Consider the following 23,577-nt stretch of genomic DNA (forward strand, 5'->3'; position numbering starts at 1 on the left):
ATTACCTGGCGGCTCTAGACTGACCAATAAAAGGCCAGCAAGTCATATGCCATCTAGTCCATACAAGCTGATAGGGTAGTTGTGGAGTCCAAGTTCTCTCTGTTCTACCACACTGCTAAGAATCCTGCATTAACCTTGTACTCTGCCCTCAAGTTCAATCTTTCAAACACTGTTTCGGTTTGAATGCCATCTGGCACATCACTGCCCAACTGTGCATTTTATCTATATCTCATTGTAACCTGCAACAGCTTTCCACACTATCCACGACACCACCAATCTTCATGTTATCTACAAGCTTACTAGCCCACCCTTCTAATTCCTCATTCGATTCAGTTATAAAAATCAGAAAGAATAGAGACCCCTGTAGAACATCACTAGTTACCAACCTCCAGGCAGAATGTGCTCCATCTACAACCTCTTTGGCAGGCAAGCCAATTCGGATTCCAAATATCCATGGATTCCACGTCTCATTTATTTACATTTTCTACATAAGTTCTGTGAAAGTGAGTTTTATTCCATATCTCAAATTTTTGGGTTGTGAATTGTACATTCCGTAAGAATGAGTTACTATTCTACAAACAGCCTAAATGCAGGGGTCCTATTGTGAATGAGAGAATATTTAAAATCTGTGTCTTGTACTTGCTGTCAATTACAAATGACTATCACACAAATACTACCTCTGATTCCATGAACTTAGATTTTTGTGAATGCTGTCGTGAGTAATCAAGTTGTCAATGTCTCAAATCGCCCACATTAAGAAGTTTATCTCAGATAATGAATCATAACCTGCTTTCTGCAAAACTCAGCTGGCTCTTGATTTGTACTTGCGTAGTTTATCTCTCAGGTGAAAGGTTATACATAAGCTGGAAAGTTCTGTGGTTAATTAGTTTCTCCTTCCTCCACTTGAGAAGTGGTTGAACTCTATGCAAAATACTGTGAATGCTGAAAATATTCAAATTAAAAGCAACAGAATATGTCCTGCAGAATGAGCAGTTGATTTGGGGGATAAAAAGAATTAGCATCTGTGGCTCATAATCTTTCATGATTATGGAACAGGATAAGTTTTTAACTGGAATGTTAATTGTGTTTTTCTGCCTGTCTGTTTTATTCTTACCAAAGTTTGCAGCTGAAAAGAGTGAAAGGGTTACATTTTTTCCTTTTTTTTTTAGTTATAATGCAGAACCATACAAGCATACTTGTTCTTCTCTGCTTGTAGGGAAAAATAATTAATAGGCAGAAACTTAGCTAAAATGTATATAATATGAAATATTTAACAAGTAGAAAATAATATTCAAAATGATTGCCCTAGTCCAAAAACATCAAATCAATTTGAAACATTAATCATGATGGCAAATTTGTAAAGCCTTCCACAAGAATGTAAGAAGAAAAAATCTAAAAGTGTATGGAGGGAGAAAAACTGAATGATAATGGGGGGAGTGGCAGGGGAGTTAAAAAGGGAGCGTGTGAGAGCGCCTGGATGGGTCAGAAGGAGAGTGAAAGAGATAGGAGGAGTAGGTTACTTGAAAGTGGAGAATTCCATGTTCATGCTGTTGGGTTGTACAATAACTGGGCAGAGTTTTATATTGGGTTGCACCCTGGTAGTAGTGAGGCTGAGGACAAACGGCTTAATGTGTGACTGGGAAGAGGAATTAAAATGTGGAGCAGCCAGGAGCTCAGGTGGCTGTTGCAGATAGAGAGCAGATGGTTGGCAAAGTAATCGCTGGTCTGGACACGAGATCACCAACATACAGCAGGCCATCCATTTCAATAGATGAATTTGGAGGACGTTCATGTGGGTCATGGACCCTGGATCGATTGTGTTGGAACAGGTGTTATACCTCCAATTCCGGAGAATTCCCTGGGAAGAGGAAGAGACGAGTAGGGAGGGATGATCAAACAAAGAGTCATGGAGAAAGCTGTCCCTGCAGAAATCAGAAGTGGATGGTGTGGCTGGTGGTCAGATTGTGTTGTAGCTAGCAGAAATGTTGAAGAATAATGTGATGAACGCAGAATCTGTTAGGTGAAAGGCAAGGACATTGTTCTGTCAAGGGGAGAGAGGCTGAGAGGAGAGTTGCAGGAAATAGAGCAGTTGTAGATGAGAGCTCCCATCAACAACAGTGGGGTGGTGCTGAGTGGGAGAGTTATCCTTATACCACAAACACGAGGAAATGTACAGATGCTGGAATTTCAAGCAACACACTTAAAGTTTGCTGGGGAACGCAGCAGGCCAAGCAGCGTCTATAGGAAGAGGTACAGTCGACCTCTTCCTATAGATGCTGCCTGGCCTGCTGCGTTAACCCTATACCACCTCGCTCATCTTCATTCAGGGGCCTAAATGTATTGGGTGAGACAGATTCATGTATCCCACCTCCAACCTTCTCTGTAGAATCTGTTGCTCTGGATGTGGCTTGCTGTTCGGCATTTGTGAAGCCAAGCACAAACTAAGTGATCACTTTGCTGAGCACATGCACCCTGTCTGTAATGCTTATCTGACAGTCCCAGCTGCTAACCATTTTAATTCCTCCTTCTTTCCAAACCCAATTTCTTTCCCCTACCTCTCTGCTTTCTTCACACGTCACCTCAGTCTTCCTCCAGCTTTCTTTCTCCCTGTCTTCACCTGCCTGTCAAACAATTCCTGCTCATTTGTATCCACCTAACCCAAGCTAGTTTTTCCCCTACGCTAACTCTCCATTTTGTGTACTGGCTTTCTCCCATCAATGTTCAGCCCAGATCAATGGTCATCTCCATTTCCCTCCTCAGATACTGCCTGACCTGCTGGGTTCCTCCTGTTAAAAAGAGTGGTTACATCGGTTGTCATCTTGACATTCATTTTGTTCTATTGTGCTTCTTGTATTTACTGTGAATGCTCACAGGGAAGTGAATCTCAGGGTTGTATATGGTGACCTTGAAATATATGCACTTCAATAATAAAATTACTTTGAAAATTATGTACATTATAGAGCAGTTCCAATAGAGGGTGGTAAATGTAATTTCACTGTTTAGAAAAATGAGAGGAGAGAGAGAGCTACAGGCAGATTAATCTATCATCAAGGTGATATCGAGATAACAAAAAAAAGCCGATGAGGTTGAGGGGGATTGCATGTCGTCTATTTGAACATCAGCAAGGCCTTTGGAAAGTTTCTCTCATGGTAGGCTTGTCTGGAACATTGGGTCTCGTGGAATCCAGGAAGAGCTAGTTAAGTGTTCAAAATTGGCTTGGAAGGTGGAAGGAGGAAGCAGAGGGTGATTGACATTTGTTACTCAGAATGAAGGCTGGTGACCAGTATTGGTCTGCAGGGTTAAGTGTTGAGACCTTTGTTATTTTTATAACTGATTGTGAATGCAAGTGGCCTGTTTGGTACATTTGTGAATGGCACAAAGTTAGGTGTTGAGTGAAGATCAGTTAGGGAAGTGGGCCAAGGGTGGTGGGGGGGGGGTGGTGAAATGAGGGAAAAAATGGCATTTTAGCATACCAGCTTTCATCAGTCAGGGCACTTGTGTTTGGACATCATGGTGTAGTTGTACATTGTTGCCACATTGGTGAGGCGACTCTTAGAGTACCACATATATTATTGGTCATTTTGTTGTAGGAAGGATGTTAAACAAAGGATTGCAGAGAAGATTTGAGAATGTTGCCAGAGCTAGAGGGCCTTGAGTTACAGGGAGAAGTCCAGGCTTGGTACTAATTCCTTGGAATGCAGAAGGAGGAGGGGTGACCTTGTAGAAATGCTTAAAATTATGAGAGGCATGTATAAAGTGGATAGTAACAGTCTTTTCTCCACAGTCAGAGAGACCAAGACTAGGCAGCATAGATTTAGGGTGAACTGAGAATGGTTTGAAAGAGAGAACTTTTTAACACAGTGAGTGAGTATGGTGAATATGTGGAATAAGCTGCCAGAAGAAGCTGAGGTAGATAAAGTCGTATCATTTAAGAAGCACATGAATCGGTACATGGAATGGTGGAGTTTAAGCAGTGATTGGTCAAACACAGGAAATCGGACTAGCTGGCTAGGCACGATAGTTGGCATGGACTTGTTGGACAGCAGGCCAGTATCCGTGCTGAACTACCTATGGCTGTAACTCCGTATGAGTTTCAGTCTGGAATAAAGGAATATGAATGATACTGGACAAAGTTCATGTAGAATTTATGAAAGGGAAGTAGTGTTTCGACTTTTTTGAGGGTATAACCAATAGAATAGATGAGGAAAGACACAGATGTGTGTTTAGGTTTTCAGATTGCCTTTTATCATGAAATTAATATTGCAATATTAAAGCAAGTAGAATTTAAGAATTATTTCACTGACATACTGAATCAGAGATATTCAAGAAACAGTAGGGCTAAATCTCTGGTGGAATATGGGGACAGGTGGTGTGCCACAGGAATGGATGCTGAGGTTGCAGCTGTTCACAATGCAAATCAAACTTCTTAGATTATTGACCTGAGATGTATTATTTGTAAGTCTGCAGTACCTGTAAAACGTTTGGGGTTGTTAAATAGGAGAGGCTTCAAAGTGGATTTTAAAAGTTGAGTAAGTGAGCAAATGAAAAATAAGAGCAAAATTAACCACTTTGGTAATAAAAACTGAAAGATAGAACAACTGGAATGTTTACGTAGAGAAGGATCTGCGTGCTTGTGTTGAAAGTAAATATAACAAGTAGAAAATGAGGCAAGTTGCATATTAGCCTTGGCTGAGTACAGGAGTAAGGTAGGGGTGAGGGTGAAGTATGAAACTTAAGGGGAACTTCAGGAGGAACGACTTCACTCAGAGGGTGGTGTGAGTGTGCGAATGTAATGGATACTGGTTTGATTGCAACATTTAAGATAAATTTGGATAAGTAGATGGATGCTTATGGGGAGGGTTCTGGTCCAAATACGGGTTGATGAGGCTAGGGATGATAACAGTGATGTGGACTAGATGGGCTGAAGGGCGTGTTTTTGTGCTGTAGTGTTCTTCGATGCAAGGGAAAGACTTAGGAAAAGCAATTGTGCTGACTAGTCCAGTATCCACTCAAGTTTGGAAGCATTGGAGGGAATTTAATTAAACCATACACAATTCTAACATAGCTTAGTAAAGGAGGATAATCCTACTGCTGTGGGGATGGGCAAAGTATCTTGATTTAGAGACCACAATCTTGGCCTATGTGGCAAAATGTTTAATACTGAATAACAAGAAATTTCTTCACTGGGGGTGGTGAACTTTTGAAATTCTCTACCATAGTATGCTGTTGGTGGCCAAGAACCAGTGGGGGGGGGGGGAGATGAATAGACTTTTAGAGACAATATAGTAAGAGACATGGCGAAAGCAAGAATCTGCCACTGTGATTGACGAGCAACCATGATTGTATCAAGTGGTAGATCAAGCAAAAAGAGAATCACCCTCATGCTTCCACTTCTGTGCTTCTGTGGTATTGGAATGTGTCCGAGAATAATTAGATTTTAAATCTGAAGTAGTATCATTAACTTTACAAAGTTTACCAGCCATATAATTTCCAGATTATGGTGTGCATGTTTTCATTGTCGTACTCCAAACTGCGAAAACGGTTTAGCAAAGTTTTAATTAAGAAAATTGTCAAGAAACTAAACTGTTGTGAACTGAAGTAAAGAAATTAAAAGGAAACCTGATCCAAGTCTCCAAAATACTGAATGAGAATTTGAAATGGCCAGCGAAAGGAGAAAATATATCTAAATTAATTGACAGCTCCTGGAGAAAGCTGTCATCTTTAGTTCAGGACGGTCAAAGCAAGTTGGGTAATGGAGGGAAGGAAACATAAAAGCAAAATAAGAGGTCTCAGAAACTGCTTAGTTTTGTTACAAAGTGACATCCAAGTTGCAAGTGTCGGCACTTGACTAGTTGGTCCCCATCAGAGTTGGGAGGTTGAAGGGCTTGTTTCTGTGCTGAATGCATCTCGGATTCTGATCATTTAAAAATCCCTGTGGTCATTTTACAGTTTTGGATTATTTCAGAGGAGAGTTTGCTTGACCACAAATGAAAGATCAAGATTTTTAAATTTAACATATACATAGGAAAGTAATGATTCGAATGTCTATTGCTTTCATCATTCAGATTTACAATTGATTTCCTCCACCCTTTTTATATTTTGGATTGTATAAGACCCTTTGTCTTGTGTCTTTTTGCCATGCAACTGTGGAGTCGCAGGGACAGATCAAAGTTTGCTAACAGCACCACTTCCTATGGAAATCATGTATTTAAGTTTGTGCTCTGTAGACAGTTGGTAATAGAACAGTTAAATTTTACCTAGGTCTTTGGACCGATTTTGCAAGAGAGTATACCGGGAATGAAAAACCAGCAGAGTAACAGATTTATCACCTGGTGCTATGAATTAATTCTCGCCTCTTAATGCTTCATTTGGTTGTGGAATGCTGCACTATTCTGCTGGCATCATTCAGAGGCCACGGTCCAGTGAATGAGTGTATTCAAAATGGAAGTTCCTGTGAGAATTACATTTGGAGTGATTAAGAAATGCAGTGTTTATGTTTTTGGCTCAATTATGCAATAAGCAGTGACATCTTTCTTGCTATTCTGCAGAGAAACAAATTTGTAAGTGTTAACAATATGATAAAGAGCTCCTTGATTAAGTCATATCCTCTAAACATTTCTAAATTTCACAACCTTTTTTTAAAAGTTGGCCCACAGATAGAATTTGAAAGGTTGTGAAGTTCCGGTAATCATGCTCCCTTGCCACTCGCTTGATTCACAAGCAATTTAGTATCATGGTGTAACATCTTTTTTTAAAAGTGAATAAAGAGTTCCAAAATTACTAGAAATTGCTTGAGATTCCAGTAGTCCGTAAAAGTTTCCAATCCAGCATCACCAAAGTACCAAATTTATGACCGTATCAGTATTTTGCAGTAATTTGTGAAATATATTGGTGTTCTTAAAGTGCTGAATTGCAGTGATTAAGGTAACAAAAGGATTTGCACAGAATAGTGAACATCTAATTTATTTTATCTTTTTTGCTTAGGCTTTTTAATACATAAAGTGACTCAGAAGCAACAAGCTAAAAAAATTAATTTTCTAGTTTGTGGATTTTGTTGTTGTATAAGCATACACATTTCCTTGCCTTTGGTTAAGTTAAGGTGACAAGGGGCTGTAAATTCAACTCCGGCCTAGACAACGCTGAATCCAGTGTGCTTGGTTCTTTTAATCTGATACTTCGCACATCCATTTCAACCACCTGGAGCTGGCCTGTTTTGGAGTTTTGAGGGCAGCTGCAATGGCTAAGTCATATCCTCTAAACATTTCTAAATTTCACAACCTTTTTTAAAAGTTGGCCCACAGATATGCAATGGATTAATCCTGATTTATTTGACAATTTTGCTTTTGGACAGATTTGAGGTAATCTCATAATTTATAACATTTTAGTAAAGCAATTGAGCATTATTTAATAAAAACTAATTTTCTGTAATACTGTACATGAAGCTTCATGGTAAAAATATTCTGTTTACAGTTAATTAATATAACTTCCTTTTTGCAATCTGAAAATACTAATAGTCTTAAAGCTCAATTTGTATTTATGCAAAGTGCCACTGTTCATTGCTTTAATTTAAATAAAATCTTTTAATCAATCTTTTATACATGGTGCCAAAATTGCTGCAGTGCCTGTGCCTACTGCTTAATTTCTGTTGGCAAGGTGATGTGATACTTTATCAAATGCCTTTGAAGATCCTGTTCTTAATTCATGACACTTAGTGTACCAACAAGTTTCTTCTTCAGAGTATCGATTTATAAATATAAATGTACAAGAAAGATTAACTATTTGTCTAGCACAATGAAAAAGGTGACGTGAACTGCAGTGTGAAACTGGGATTATTTATTTTGTTGCAGGTTCTCCAGTTTTAGTAGAATCAAGAGTGAACTTATCCAATGAGAATGTCTGATATTAGTATTGTGAAAGAGGCAGCCGAGGCAATGAGGGGTAAAGAGAATACCCTTAAGCAGACATCAATAACAGAAAACCTGGTAAAATCAGAAAGCCATGAATCAAAGGCACTGGAAAAAGATGAAAGCTGCATAGATAAGAGAATTGACTCTCAGGTAAGATCTGCTAAGTTTATCTGCTTGTGTTAATGGTTGCTTTATTGCCTTTTGTTGTTTTTGTGCCCTATGCTGAATAATAGAAGCAGGTTAGCTGTTTCCTCTGTAGTCTTTTAAAATTTAACCACATACCCCTGTATGGCTCTGAACTAATTTAAAACTATCATCGTAAAGGAGTTGTTTACATTTTTGTCGATGTTTGCTTATGCAGAGCAACTTCAAACCTATTCATTACAGGATACCTATTTAAATTTAGGAACATAAATTAGATTATAATGCTTATTTTGCAAAATGACAAAGGCATTTGTAGAATACTGATTTTTCTGGTAGATTTCTAAGACCTTACCAATGACTGTACTATTTAAAGGACAGTACCCATTTGTGTCATGATCTATGTAGAAAACATGGGATCATAGTCACAAAGTTAAGTATAAGATGTTTAGATCACACATTGTGAGCTGTATGTGGTGTTAATTGAAACAGAACTTCAAGCATTGAGGTCTTGTCTTTCATTTATGGTATATGGCCTTTCTTGTGAGTCAGTTGTTTATTGCCTACCCCTAAGTACCCTCAAAAGTGATGTTTCATAGTCAAATTAATAAAAGTACTTTATTCTAGTGCTGCTAGGTGATGAGTTCCAAGTTTTTATGATAGTGAACTTGCAGGAGACTCCATTGCCTTTGTAAAATGTCATGTAGACGGAGGTTAGTTACACAGCATGGGAACAGGCCCTTCAGCACTGCTTGTCCATGCTTACCAAGCTGTCTGTTTGGGCTAGCTACATTTCTCCACATTTGACTTGTATAATACTAAACCTTTCCAATGCAATATACCTATCCAGATTGTCTTACAGGTTGTATTTGTACCCATATCTGGCAAGGTATGTTATCCATTTTTGAGTTGTTAAAAATCTTGACAAGATACAACAAACTACATAACATTTGATGCACACTGTTGCCCCACAGATGCACATCTGATAGAAGGTCAATATTGGAAAAACCTCCAGGCAATATTCTGGATAAGCAGTGTATTCAGCGTTACCACATCCCTTTTGAATAATATGGAATACCATATTTTTCTCTGAAGATTTCATTTCTCTTGGAGCTTTGTGCTATAAACTGATCCGTTCAGTGAGTAACATGTACAGTATGATTGTGACCTGTTAATGAAGCAATTTCCTAACTAACGTTCAAAAGTTTAAAGTAAATTTTATTATCAAAGTACGTATGTCACCATATCCAGCCCTGAGATTCAATTTTTGTGGGCATACTCAGCAAATCTTTAGAATAGTAACTATAACAGGATCAATGAGTGCAGAAGATAACAACTGTGCAAGTGCAAATATAAATAAATAAATAACAAGAACATGAGATGAGTCCTTGAAAGTGAGTTCATTGGTTGTAGGAAGAGTCCAATGATGGGGCAAGTGAAGTTGAGTGTAGTTTTCCCCTTTTATTCAAGAACTTGATGGTTGAGGGGTAGTAGCCTTTCTTGAAGCTGGTGGTGCAAATCCTAAGTCTGTTGTATCTTCTATCTGATGGCAGCAGCAAGAAAAGAACATGACCTGGATGGTGGAAACTATGATGATGGATGCTGCTTTCCTACGACAGTCTTTTATGTAGATATATTCAATGGTTGGGAGCTTATGGGACCAGTTATGGATCTGGCCATATCCACTACTTTTTGTAGGATTTTCTGTTCAAAGGTATTGGTATTTTCATCCAGGCTGTGAATATACTCTGTTACACATCTATAGAAGTTTGTCAAAGTTTTAGATGTCATTTCACAAGTCTCCAAGTGACAAAATTTGACACTGCCTCCAATTCTTCTAATTAAGAGATTTACAAGGCTGACATATTTGCATTTGCTGGAATAAGAGGGTGAGAATGGACCTGATAGACTGAAGTGTCTTGGCGAAATAGATGTGACAGAATGTTTCCTTTTGTGTGAGAACTTTTGTTTAAAAAGGGGATTGTTTATTTAAAACAAATGAAACCTTTCTTCCTCCTCTTGGTGTTCATTGAATCTTTGGAACTACAGGTTTGTTCTGCTATCTGAAAGTAGAGCATTCTTATGAAACCTTTTGTGAGCCGAAATGGCATAAGGCGAAGAAGCAATTACTATTAATTTATATGGGAAAAATTTTTTAGCATTCCCAGACCCCAAAAATAACCTACCAAATCATACCAAATAACACACGAAACCTAGAATAACACGAACATATAGTAAAAGCAGGAATGATGCCGACTAAAAGAGACCACTTTGCTACTAGCAGAACCAATAGTAACATCCGCAGCTTTCAAGATTCTTTCTGTCTGCGTGTGAATAGTACGAATGGTGGCAAGTTCAACACACTCACAATGTCTTTATTTCGTTCACCACGATCGAAATGCTTAGTCACATCCGGTTTTATGCTAAGCGTAACACCCTTACAAGCTCTCTTAGGCTTTTCTGATACCTTAGGACACACCTTGCTAATGGATGCACAAAATAAATTGAGATGAAGCACAGACGCTCACAGACACAGTTAAAAGCTCTGGCGGCTTGATGCTGAGTGTAGTTCCCGGGGAAGGAGCTTGGCGGCATCACTCTCGCTGCTTGGGGTGCATGCTGCCTCTATAACGGCTCGCTGCAAAGCAAAAGTTGAACTCTATTTTTGCTTTTTGCCTTTTTTCATAAAAGCAAAAATCCCCTTCGGATTTCTTTCGGTTAGCGAAAACAGGTACTAATGGAGGTCTTCTGTAAAAGCAAAGTGGAGTAAAGCGAACTTTTGAAAAGTAGGGGATACCTGTATCCCTAAAAGGGTAGTAGAAAAGGGCCTTAGATTTTTAAGGTAGAGGTAAATAGGTTTTGATATGCATGGGTGTACATGGTTCTTAAGGATAATTGGAGCTACAGATTTGAGGTAAATTGGAGCAGCATTAATCTTATTAAATGGCACGTCAAGTTCAAGGTGCTGAATTGCTTGCTGTCCTCAAATGTTATGAATATGCTGCAGCAGATAACTGAAAATCTGATAAAAAATGGAGGTATTGGGTTGACTTAAGGTATGGGATCGAAATTACTGAGCATCAGGTCAAGGTAATGGAAGACAAGGGCACATTGCAGTGCCGAAGGTGGCTGGTTTTTGCATGATTTGGAAGGTGTGCAGAGCACTTAGAGGGTTGTTGGGTTGAGTGATGATAGTAAAGTGGAGTGGGTTAAAACCAGGCTATGAATTTATAAGTGAGAACTTTATATAAACACATCATTGGAGAAACAAGATCAATTACATCGGAATTAATGTGACCAGTGGGCAAGAAGGATTGGTGCAAGTTATAATCTAACTGAAAGGTCTTGAATGAATGCTGCCGGTGACAAGTGGCGTTCCATAGGGCTTGGTGTTGGGAACACTTTTCACATTATTCACTTTTCACTTTTCACAGTGAGAGTAGGAATGCGATGAGGTGGAGGATAAATGCGTGGCTGAGGGATTGGAGCAGCGGGCAGGGATTCAAGTTTTTGGATCATTGGGACCTCTTTTGGTGCAGGCGTGACCTGTACGAAAAGGACGGGTTGCACTTGAATCCTAGGGGGACCAATATCCTGGCAGGGAGATTAGCGGGGGCTACTGAGGTGACTTTAAACTAGAATGGTTGGGGGATGGGAATCAAATTAAAGAGGCTAGGCGTGAGGAGGTTAGTTCACTAAAGGGGGATGGGAACCAGTGCAGAGAGGCAGAGGGGTGTAAAGTGAGGGTAGAAACAAAAAGTAGTAAGGAGAAAAGTAAAAGTGGCAGGCCGACAAATCCAGGGCAAGCATTAAAAAGGGCCACTTTTCAGCATAATTGTATAAGGGCTAAGAGAGTTGTAAAAGAGCGCCTGAAGGCTTTGTGTGTCAATGCAAGGAGCATTCGTAATAAGCTGAATGAATTGAAAGTGCAGATTGTTATTAATGATTATGATATAGTTGGGATCACAGAAACATGGCTCCAGGGTGACCAGGGATGGGAGCTCAGCGTTCAGGGATATTCAATATTCAGGAGGGATAGACATGAAGGAAGGGGAGGTGGGGTGGCGTTGCTGGTTAAAGAAGAGATTAACGCAATAGAAAGGAAGGACATAAGCCGGGAAGATGTGGAATCGATATGGGTAGAGCTGCGTAACACTAAGGGGCAGAAGACGCTGGTGGGAGTTGTGTACAGGCCACCTAGCAGTAGTAGTGAGGTCGGAAATGGTATTAAACAGGAAATTAGAAATGTGTGCAATAAAGGAACAGCAGTTATAATGGGTGACTTCAATCTACATGTAGATTGGGTGAACCAAATTGGTAAAGGTGCTGAGGAAGAGGATTTCTTGGAATGTATGTGGGATGGTTTTTTGAACCAACATGTCGAGGAACCGACTAGAGAGCAGGCTATTCTGGACTGGGTTTTGAGCAATGAGGAAGGGTTAATTAGCAATCTTGTCATGAGAGGCCCCTTGGGTAAGAGTGACCATAATATGGTGGAATTCTTCATTAAGATGGAGAGTGACATAGTTAATTCAGAAACAAAGGTTCTGAACTTAAAGAGGGGTAACTTTGAAGGTATGAGACGTGAATTAGCTAAGATAGACTGGCAAATGACACTTAAAGGATTGACGGTGGATATGCAATGGCAAGCATTTAAAGGTTGCATGGATGAACTGCAACAAATGTTCATCCCAGTTTGGCAAAAGAATAAATCAAGGAAGGTAGTGCACCCGTGGCTGACAAGAGAAATTAGGGATAGTATCAGTTCCAAAGAAGCAGCATACAAATTAGCCAGAGAAAGTGGCTCACCTGAGGACTGGGAGAAATTCAGAGTTCAGCAGAGGAGGACAAAGGGCTTAGTTAGGAAGGGGAAAAAAGATTATGAGAGAAAACTGGCAGGCAACATAAAAACTGACTGTAAAAGCTTTTATAGGTATGTAAAAAGGAAAAGACTGGTAAAGACAAATGTAGGTCCCCTGCAGGCAGAAACAGGCGAGTTGATTATGGGGAGCAAGGACATGGCAGACCAATTGAATAATTACTTTGGTTCTGTCTTCACTGAGGAGGACATAAATAATCTTCCAGAAATAGTAGGGGACAGAGGGTCCAGTGAGATGGAGGAACTGAGCGAAATACATGTTAGTAGGGAAGTGGTGTTAGGTAAATTGAAGGGATTGAAGGCAGATAAATCCCCAGGGCCAGATGGTCTGCATCCCAGGGTGCTTAAGGAAGTAGCCCAAGAAATAGTGGATGCATTAGTGATAATTTTTCAAAACTCGTTAGATTCTGGACTAGTTCCTGAGGATTGGAGGGTGGCTATTGTAACTCCACTTTTTAAAAAAGGAGGGAGAGAGAAACCAGGGAATTATAGACCAGTTAGCCTAACGTCGGTGGTAGGGAAACTGCTGGAGTCAGTTATCAAGGATGTGATAACAGCACATTTGGAAAGTGGTGAAATGATCGGACAAAGTCAGCATGGATTTGTGAAAGGAAAATCATGTCTGACGAATCTGATAGAATTTTTTGAGGATGTAACTAGTAGAGTGGATAGGGGAGAACCAGTGGATGTGGTATATTTGGATTTTCAGAAGGCTTTTGACAAGGTCTCACACCGGAGATTAGTGTGCAAACTTAAAGCACACGGTATTGGGGGTAAGGTATTGGTGTGGGTGGAGAGTTGGTTAGCAGACAGGAAGCAAAGAGTGGGAATAAACGGGACCTTTTCAGAATGGCAGGCGGTGACTAGTGGGGTACCGCAAGGCTCAGTGCTGGGACCCCAGTTGTTTACAATATATATTAATGACTTGGATGAGGGAATTAAATGCAGCATCTCCAAGTTTGCGGATGACACGAAGCTGGGTGGCAGTGTTAGCTGTGAGGAGGATGCTAAGAGGATGCAGGGTGACTTGGATAGGTTGGGTGAGTGGGCAAATTCATGGCAGATGCAATTTAATGTGGATAAATGTGAAGTTATCCACTTTGGTGGCAAAAATAGGAAAACAGATTATTATCTGAACGGTGGCCGATTAGGAAAAGGGGAGGTGCAATGTGACCTGGGTGTCATTATACACCAGTCATTGAAAGTGGGCATGCAGGTACAGCAGGCGGTGAAAAAGGCGAATGGTATGCTGGCATTTATAGCGAGAGGATTTGAGTACAGGAGCAGAGAGGTACTACTGCAGTTGTACAAGGCCTTGGTGAGACCGCACCTGGAGTATTGTGTGCAGTTTTGGTCCCCTAATCTGAGAAAAGACATCCTTGCCATAGAGGGAGTACAGAGAAGGTTCACCAGATTGATTCCTGGGATGGCAGGACTTTCATATGAAGAAAGAATGGATGAACTGGGCTTGTACTCGTTGGAATTTAGAAGATTGAGGGGGGATCTGATTGAAACGTATAAGATCCTAAAGGGATTGGACAGGCTAGATGTTGGAAGATTGTTCCCGATGTTGGGGAAGTCCAGAACGAGGGGTCACAGTTTGAGGATAGAGGGGAAGCCTTTTAGGACCGAGATTAGGAAAAACTTCTTCACACAGAGAGTGGTGAATCTGTGGAATTCTCTGCCACAGGAAACAGTTGAGGCCAGTTCATTGGCTATATTTAAGAGGGAGTTAGATATGGCGCTTGTGGCTACGGGGGTCAGGGGGTATGGAGGGAAGGCTGGGGCGGTGTTCTGAGTTGGATGATCAGCCATGATCATAATAAATGGCGGTGCAGGCTCGAAGGGCCGAATGGCCTACTCCTGCACCTATTTTCTATGTTTCTATGTTTCTATTATATGTCAGTGATTTGGATGATGGAACTGATGGTTTTGTGGCAGTCGAGTATAGTGGGCATTTTAGGCCCCTTATCTAAGAAAATATTTGAGAGGTCCAGAGGAGGTTTATGAGAATTATTCTAGGAATAAAAGGGTTTGCATATGAGCTGCATTTTATGGCTCTGTGCCTGTACTCACTGGTCTTTAGAATAATGAGGGGAGGATCTCATTGCAATCTATGGAATATTGAAAGACCGAGACAGAGTGGATGTGGAGAGGTTGTTTCCTTTAGTGAGGGAGTCAGGCAGCTGTGGAGGCCAACTCATTGGGTATATTTAAAGCAGAGGGTAATGGGTCCTTGGTCAGTTACAGGGAGAAGCAGGAGAATGGGGTTGAGAGGGTTAATAAATCACTTATGATGGTATGGCAGAGCAAACTTGATGGGCTATAATTCTGCTGCTATGTCTTGTGGAATTTGAGTGTATAGAAAGTTGATAATCAACCAGTGTGGCAATATTACATTTAATTGGATGTAACAAATCACACCCCATCAGTTTAGTGAGTTGAAATTGCATTGCCCACCTTGGTTTAGTGTAGAAGTGCGGTGTTGCATGGACTAGAGAAAGGGATTTGCGAATACAAAAGAAAATAGTTTTTAGAGGAAATTCAACTGCACATAGAATACAAAGAATTTTGAGGTGCTGAAGAAAATTATTGTGAAGTAGAGCCTGTGACATGTGGATTATGAGATCGGAAGTAATTGAGAAACAGGAGAGACCCAAGAATAGATCCTATATGACTTGTATAGTATTGTGTAGGGTGAGGAGACAAAACCTACCTGTAGAGCATTTTAGTTATACAAGTTTCCCCCGTCATCCGAAGGTAGAGCGTTCCAATGAAACGGTTCGTAAGCCGAAATGTCGTAAAGTGAAGAAGCAATTACCATTTAATAATATGGGAAAAATTTTTGAGCGTTCCAGACCCAAAAAATAACCTACCAAATCATGCCAAATAACACATAAAACCTAAAATAACAGTAGCATATAGCAAAAGCAGGAATGATATGATAAATGCACAGCCTATATAAAGTAGAAGTACTTTTTGCAATCATTGAAGCACAGACTAGCACAGTGAAAATCTGACGCATGCGCTCTCGGCAGAAGCACAGCAGATCGTACCAAATAACAAATCATACTAAATAACACAAAAATACACAACCTGTATAAAGTAGAAATAATGTATGTACAGTGTAGTTTCACTTACGGGAATCGGGATGGTGTGTTAGGCTTAGTCGTGGGAAGTTGGGGTGGTGGGAGGTAGAGGAGACTGGGGTTTCATCTCATTGTAGTCTGTTTCCAATAGGGTAGCCAGGTCATCTTCTATGTCTGCCTGCCTCAATGTCGAAGGTCGAGGTTCGTCGTCTGCTGTGGTTGATGTGCAAGGCTTGAAAAACGACAGTATACTTGACTGCCGAGCCTCGCGCATTTTTCTCCCGTACAGTTCTTTGTAAGCACTCAAAACGTCCTGCAAACCTGCCCTAAACCTACGTGCCCTTTCAAAATTAAAGTCATACTTTTCTGCAGTCATTGCAGCGCTGTCAATCACAGCGAAAATCTCACAAAACTGCTTCACGTTCAGTCCCTGGATGACTTCATTTTCGCTACTACGTTCGATTTCGATTGTTAATCTTTCCTCTTGCAATTACATCAGCTCTTCATCTGTCAATTCTTGGTTATGGGATGCCAAAACCTCCTCAACATCATCTCAACTTTGCCTCCAACTTTCACCCTGCCCTCAAGTTTACCTGGTCCATTTCCGACACTTCCCTCCCCTTTCTAGATCTTTCTGTCTCTATCTCTGGAGACAGCTTATCCACTGATGTCTACTATAAACCTACTGACTCTCACAGCTGTCTGGACTATTCCTCTTCTCACCCTGTCTCTTGCAAAAGTGCCATCCCTTTTTCGCAATTCTCCGTCTCTGCCGCATCTGCTCTCAGGATGAGGCTTTTCATTCCAGGACGAGGGAGATGTCTTCCTTTTTTTAAAGAAACGCGCTTCCCTTCCTCCACTATCAACTCTGCTCTTAAACGCATCTCCCCCATTTCACGTACATCTGCTCTCACTCCATCCTCCCGCCACCCCACTAGGAATAGAGTTCCCCTGGTCCTCACCTACCATCCCACCAGCCTCCGGGTCCAACATATTATTCTCCGTAACTTCCGCCACCTCCAACGGGATCCCACCACTAAGCACATCTTTCCCTCCCCCCCCCCCCCCACTTTCCGCAGGGATCGCTCCCTATGCGACTCCCTTGTCCATTGGTCCCCCCCCATCCCTCCCCACTGATCTCCCTCCTGGCACTTATCCTTGTAAGCGGAACAAGTGCTACACATGCCCTTACACTTCCTCCCTTACCACCATTCAGGGCCCCAGACAGTCCTTCCAGGTGAGGCGACACTTCACCTGTGAGTCGGCTGGGGTGATATACTGCGTCCGGTGCTCCAGGTGTGGCCTTCTATATATTGGCAAGACCCGACGCAGACTGAGAGACCGCTTTGCTGAACACCTACGCTCTGTCCGCCAGAGAAAGCAGGATCTCCCAGTGGCCACACATTTTAATTTTACATCCCATTCCCATTCTGACATGTCTATCTACGGCCTCCTCTATTGTAAAGATGAAGCCACACTCAGGTTGGAGGAACAACACCTTATATTCCATCTGAGTAGCCTCCAACCTGATGGCATGAACATTGACTTCTCTAACTTCCGCTAATGCCCCACCTCCCCCTCATACCCCATCCGTTATTTATTTTTATACACACATTCTTTCTGTCACTCTCCTTTTTCTCCCTCTGTCCCTCTGACTATACCCCTTGCCCATCCTCTGGTTCCCCCCCCCCCGCCCGCCTTGTCTTTCTCCCCAGACCTCCTGTCCCATGATCCTCTCATATTCCCTTTGCCAATCACCTGTCCAGCTCTTGGCTCCATCCCTCCCCCCCCTGTCTTCTCCTATCATTTTGGATCTCTTCCTCCCCCTCCCATTTTCAAATCTCTTACTAACTCTTCCTTCAGTTAGTCCTGACGAAGGGTCTCGGCCTGAAACGTCGACTGTACCTCTTCCTAGAGATGCTGCCTGGCCTGCTACGTTCACCAGCAACTTTGATGTGTGTTGCTTGAATTTCCAGCATCTGCAGAATTCCTGTTGTCAACATCATCATCTTCAACTTCCACAAACTCAGCCTCCTTAGCCAAGCTCACTATTGTCGTATTTATTGTTGATGGTTCGAAGCCCTTAAAATCGTTCACTGCTTCGGGACATCGTTTCCTCCAAATGCCACTTCTCATCGAGACTGTTAGCCTATCAAGAGCATCTCCAATGTTGGCGATTGCCAGTTTTATATTGTAGTCTTTCCAGATCTCTCACAAAGATGCTTCGGGGTTGCCCTCTCTGTCAATAGCACTTACAATAAAACGCATCACATTTTGCGTATAGTAAGCCTTAATTGTGGCTGTTAGGCCTTGGTCACACGGCTGCAGCAACGATGTCGTATTCGGCGGTAAGAACGCAACACGAATGTTACCTCCATACTTGGTAATGGCAGGCGGATCAGCAGCACAATTATCCACAATCACAAGACACCTATTATCGAGGTTATTTTCTCTCCAGTATTTTTCAACAAAAGGACTAACGTATCTGCTCATGTACTCAGAAAAAAGCACTTGGGTGTTCCAACTGCTTGGATGTGAATGGAACACAACGGGAAGTGTTTTCTTATCAACGCCTTTAAGTGCCCTCGGATTTTCTGAATGGTACACTAGTAGAGGCTTAAGGACAGCATCGCCAGTGGCGTTAATAATAGGCATTAGGGTAAACCTGTCCTTCGATGCCTTGTGTCCCTTAGCCTGCTTTTCCTCTTTCGAAATAAATGTCTTACTCGGCAATTTTTTCCAATAAATTGCAGTTTCGTCACAGTTAAACACTTGCTTATACGAATAACCACCTTCTGTAATTATTTTCTTCAGTTCTGCTGGAAACCTTTTGGCAGCTTCAGTGTCAGCCGAAGCACTCTCTCCAGTAAACGTTAAACTATCAAGCTGCCCTCACCTCAGAAACCGATCAAACCACCCGTGACTACCTTTAAATTCCACTTTCGCAATACTTTCATCACCATCGGCTAGTGCTTTCTGTTTCAGCTTGGCAAAAAGACTGACTGATTTCTCCTTAAGTATAAGATAACTTAAAGGAACACCACGTTTTGTGCACCCATCAATTCACTCAAGCAATAGACTTTCCATTTTATCCATTACTGGTTGCCGACTAAGAGAGACCACTTAACAGTAACATTGGCAGCTTTCAAGAATTTTTCTCTCTGCGTATAAATAGTGCGAATGGTGGATGCAGGCAAGTTCAACGCACGGACAATGTCCTTGCTTTGTTCACCACGATCGAAACACTTAATTATATCTAGTTTTACGCTAAGTGTAACACCCTTACGAGCTCTTTTAGGCTTTTCTGATACCTTAGAACTCATCTTGCTAACGGACGCACAAAATAAATCGAGATAAAGCACATGTTTAAGCAATGGCGGCTAGAATGCAGTTCCGGGGGAGGAGCTTGACGGCTCGGGGCAAGCGCTGCTTTTTTTTCGCATGACGCCATTTTTCGTGCGCTGCTTTTTTCGTAACAGTGAAAAAACCTTCTGTTAGTGAAAACGGTACAAATGTAGGTCTTTCGTAACAGTGAGGTTTCGTAAAGTGAACGTTCGAAAAGCGGGGGACCCCTGTAACTGTACAATGAGGAGTGGAATTCGCTGAAATGTGGCTTTGAGTTGATGTTGGCAGAGGATTATGTGGTCAATTGTGTCAAAACTGTAGACAGATCACCAAGATTGCCTACCAGAAGCTTTGAGTTGGGAATTGGCAATAACCACTGTTTTCCAAGCTCCAGCTGAATATTGATGCATCTGAAAATTGAGTATAGAAATTCCCATGAATAAATTTGTATAATTCTGTGTCCTCAAAAGATGTGAAATTGTGCTTGGGTATTCTGCATAAAGTGAATTGGCATCTTGTGAATAGCAATCTACAGTATTTTCATGCCTGATTTTTTTTCCACTTCCTTTTACCTAACAGAGCTTTAGAATTATGTTTCTTTGTACTGTCCTCTGGCACGTATTATTCTTAAATGATCGCAACAATTTTGCATGCACTCAAATTTAGCAACATGGTTTGATGCAATGTTACATTTGTGATGTTGCTATTCATATGAAATGTTGTCTTTTTTAGCATTTAGCTCTGCATTTACCCTCTGAATTGCATATATTGTTGGATTCGTATATCGTCTTTTTTAAATTAATCTTTTCTGCATTTGGGGCATTACTGGCTAAGTCAATATTTGTTACCCTTGAGAAGGTAGTCATGAAAGTAGTGCTTCTGATGAAGTACACCCCAATGCTAGGTTTGGGTCTGTCGTGACAAAGCACGCCGAGGCAGCTGAGAGTGTGCAACTTGGAAGGAGAACTCGCAGTTGATCATGTTCCCACATACCTGAACCCTTATCCTTGGTATTGGAGCTTGTACGCTTGGAAGATATAATTAAGATAGAATGAGTAAGTAAATAGCACAATCTTGTGGTGTAGAAAATCAGAGCTGTGGCTAGAGTACTTTCTCCTGGATTGTATTAAGCTGCTTGAGTTGTTAGTGATGAATGCAACTGGGCAAGTGAGAGGTATTTATTTCATCACCGTGAAGATGACCTGGTCCTGTAGTCTTGGATTTATGCAGCTGCTCTGGTTAAATGTTTGCTTGTATGTATCGATGGTGGGTTATTTTGCTGTGGCCATAGTTAGGTGGTTAGATTCCCCTGGACAAGCGAATATGCAGATGCCAACCGTGACCTGAAGCGTGGACTGTTTACTCTTTTCTATCATGTGAGCAGTTGGCTGGTAGCTTCAATTGCTGAGGAGCTGTGAATGGGATTGAACATTATACAGTTGTCACTTTACACCTCTGTAGTGCAAAAGAGATCATTGATAAAACTGATCAAAGTACTTTGATGCACTGCAGTAATTGAAGTTGTAGATTGAATTGGGAATTTGGAAATAATTATGCATTTTATATTTTTTTAATGTGAATAGCTCTTTAATAAAATTGTTTTCCTTGCACCTTGGAGTTTTGATTGGAATGAGAAAGGAATGTGTCTTTTATTATAATGAGGGTCTCCTAAATACACAGAAAGAGAAAAATGTAAATGGTGGAAATCTGAAATTTAAAATAAGTGAGAAATACTTAAGTCTGTGACCTTTTGTGGAAGCAAACAGCCCAGTGACGCTCTCCTGGTTATTGTTTGACAATTGAGTGGCATGATTGTTTCCTTGTTACTCACCCAAATGTGCAACTTGTCCATGTTGCATTCTGGAAAAGCAGGATTGCTTTGTTCGCTGAGGAGAAACCAGTAGGACCACATTCTTTGCAGCCATTGCATAAATATCCTCACTTCTGATGGGAAACTTACTGAGAAAGTTGAAGATGTTTGGAATAGGATGTTTCATTTTGAAATGCTGCAACAATGTCCTGGGCTAAAATAACAAGCCAAGAACAACAGCTATTTTATTCTGACTATTGTTCTGACTGTTGAAGAGTTAACATATTAGATTTCCTTTTCGCTGCTGTCCTTAGTTTATGTGTGATTCCTGACTTGCATGGTTAAATCTAAATATTTCTCTGGCATGATTTGGCAAGTCAAGATGAACATAAAGCTACTCAGTCCACCTGAAGTTAACCTAGGAACTGCTTTCAGATACAGAAAGAGAAACCACATTTCAACCAAGGTTCCCCTAGAAAATCTTATTTTTTTTGGAAACTCCAGAATTGGAGGTGCTGTCACACAGACTTGTTCAATATCATGACTGAGTCACTTGTAGAATGATCTCAAGACTCAGGCTGGACTGTGGTAATGTACAAGGGTAAATTCATTTATTCAAGAGAAGAGGTTTATCAATTGAGAGAGGTTTTCTGCCCCCCTCCACCTCCATCTGTTTCTCCTGAAGCCGTAACATTTTGAATGGTGCATGCTGTATATTTACCCCCTCTGCCCCCTTTCTTGTGGGTCTATCTTTATATGGACCATGACGTACACCAACGCTGCTGCATTGGTTTGAAATTGTGATTCTGAGTATCTGATCAGATTGTTCTCTCATCATTGAGGCAGTTCTTCTAATTCTGGCAATGTCTGACCTTGGTTCAGTAAAGTCTGTGTTTGGCTCTTTAAACAAGCTGGAGTTGTACATAGGCATTTAGGTGTATTTTGGAATGCATGAGAGGTTATGTGGAAATTAATTATACTGGGTTTTTATTCCTTAAGATTTATTTAAGTTTGTAATTCGCAGCATTTTGTTGTAAAGTTTGGATTCACCCATTAATTTCATTCATTTTCTGTTTTTGGATAAGTCCAGTCATAACGTCCACAATGCTTGTATCCCTTTCAACTTGCCATGTTGCAGATTACATTTTTGTTTGCAACAGCACTTTAAAGATATCAAAATTGGAGCAGGAGGAGGCTACGTTGCATTACAAGTCTGCTCTGCCTTTCATAAAGATCATGGTTGATCTTGTACTGCAACTCTGTTCTTTCAGTAATCTAATGCGCCGAGAATCTTCTGATATCTATCACCCCTTTAGAATGAACCTCCAGCCCTTCTTTGTGTATAGAAAATTCCAAACATTCATTAGCCTTTGAAGAAATTATTTCTCACCCCAGTCCTAAATACGTCACTCCTTATTTCTGAGAACGTGACCACAGTACTTGATTGCAGTCAGCCATTTTCTCTTCATCCAGTCTATTGTGCCCTGAGACGTTTGAGGTATTTTGCATTCTTTCGAGGATTCCCATCATTTTTCTAAACCTTAACGAATGTAAGCCATCCGCTCAGCCTCTCCTCTTGCAGCAAACCTGCCATCTCTTCCACTAATTGGGTGACTCTTTGCTGTCTCCCCAACACTGCATGTACTGTGCAACCTTTATACCCTATCCTCGTATGCAGGGGATACGTTCCTCGAAGTTGACGCATAATGTGAAATCGCATAATGTTAATAATTACTTAAATGGAGAAAATAGGGATGCGTTCCAGAGGGCTTCCTAAATATGTTTTGTCTTTAATTTATTCACATTTTCATACCAATACGACACAGAAGCAGTACTATAAGACAACATTTGTATTATATTTCATCAATTTAAGGTATTATTCAATGTAATAAATCATAGTTAACATCCAAGGGTGTACAGTACTCACTAGTTCGCTCCGGGAGATGAGTGTGGTTGTTGTGGTGTCGGGCAGCTTTACACAGATAAGGTGGATGGTTGTGGTTGTCAGGATCATATCAAGCACAGCCACGGGTCAAGGAAGATTCACAGAACTCTTAGAAATGCCGGCAGAAGGTGTTACCGATTTGAATAAAGTGGTGAGGGTTGTTTGCTTGGCAGCATTTTGTTTTAAATTTGCTTGTAGGGAAGAAGGATTGATGGCAGGGAACGACTGAAATGCTGACTCCGTTCTAAACATGGGTCCATGTCCAGCTCCATTTGTGCCAAGTGCTCTGACTTCCACCATTCCCTCACCGTTGGTAAACTCCCGGGATTTTCAAAATCGTCTGTTGCTTGCAGCATCTGAGAGATAGTTCGCGGTAAAAAAATACGCATACCTTGAATGTGGATTACGTCTTGGTCGAGTGGTTGAATCAGCGATGTTGTGTTAAGTGGCAGGAAACGCAC

General features: G+C 41.0%; 1 protein-coding gene across 16 annotated transcripts in view; it reads left to right on the plus strand.

Annotated features, from left to right (window-relative positions):
• The window catches only part of LOC140197937 (R3H domain-containing protein 1-like), a 173,085-nt gene that overhangs the window by 48,162 nt on the left and 101,346 nt on the right, over positions 1-23,577 (plus strand). For all 16 annotated transcript variants that reach the window (XM_072258567.1, XM_072258573.1, XM_072258568.1 and 13 more), the window contains one exon: positions 7,848-8,057. In XM_072258567.1, coding sequence (XP_072114668.1) covers positions 7,887-8,057 — 171 coding nt within the window. In that variant the 5' untranslated portion in view covers positions 7,848-7,886. The remainder of the gene's footprint in view (positions 1-7,847; positions 8,058-23,577) is intronic.

This window comes from Mobula birostris, chromosome 5 (assembly GCF_030028105.1).
Source record: "Mobula birostris isolate sMobBir1 chromosome 5, sMobBir1.hap1, whole genome shotgun sequence".
Taxonomy (NCBI): Eukaryota; Metazoa; Chordata; class Chondrichthyes; order Myliobatiformes; family Myliobatidae; genus Mobula; species Mobula birostris.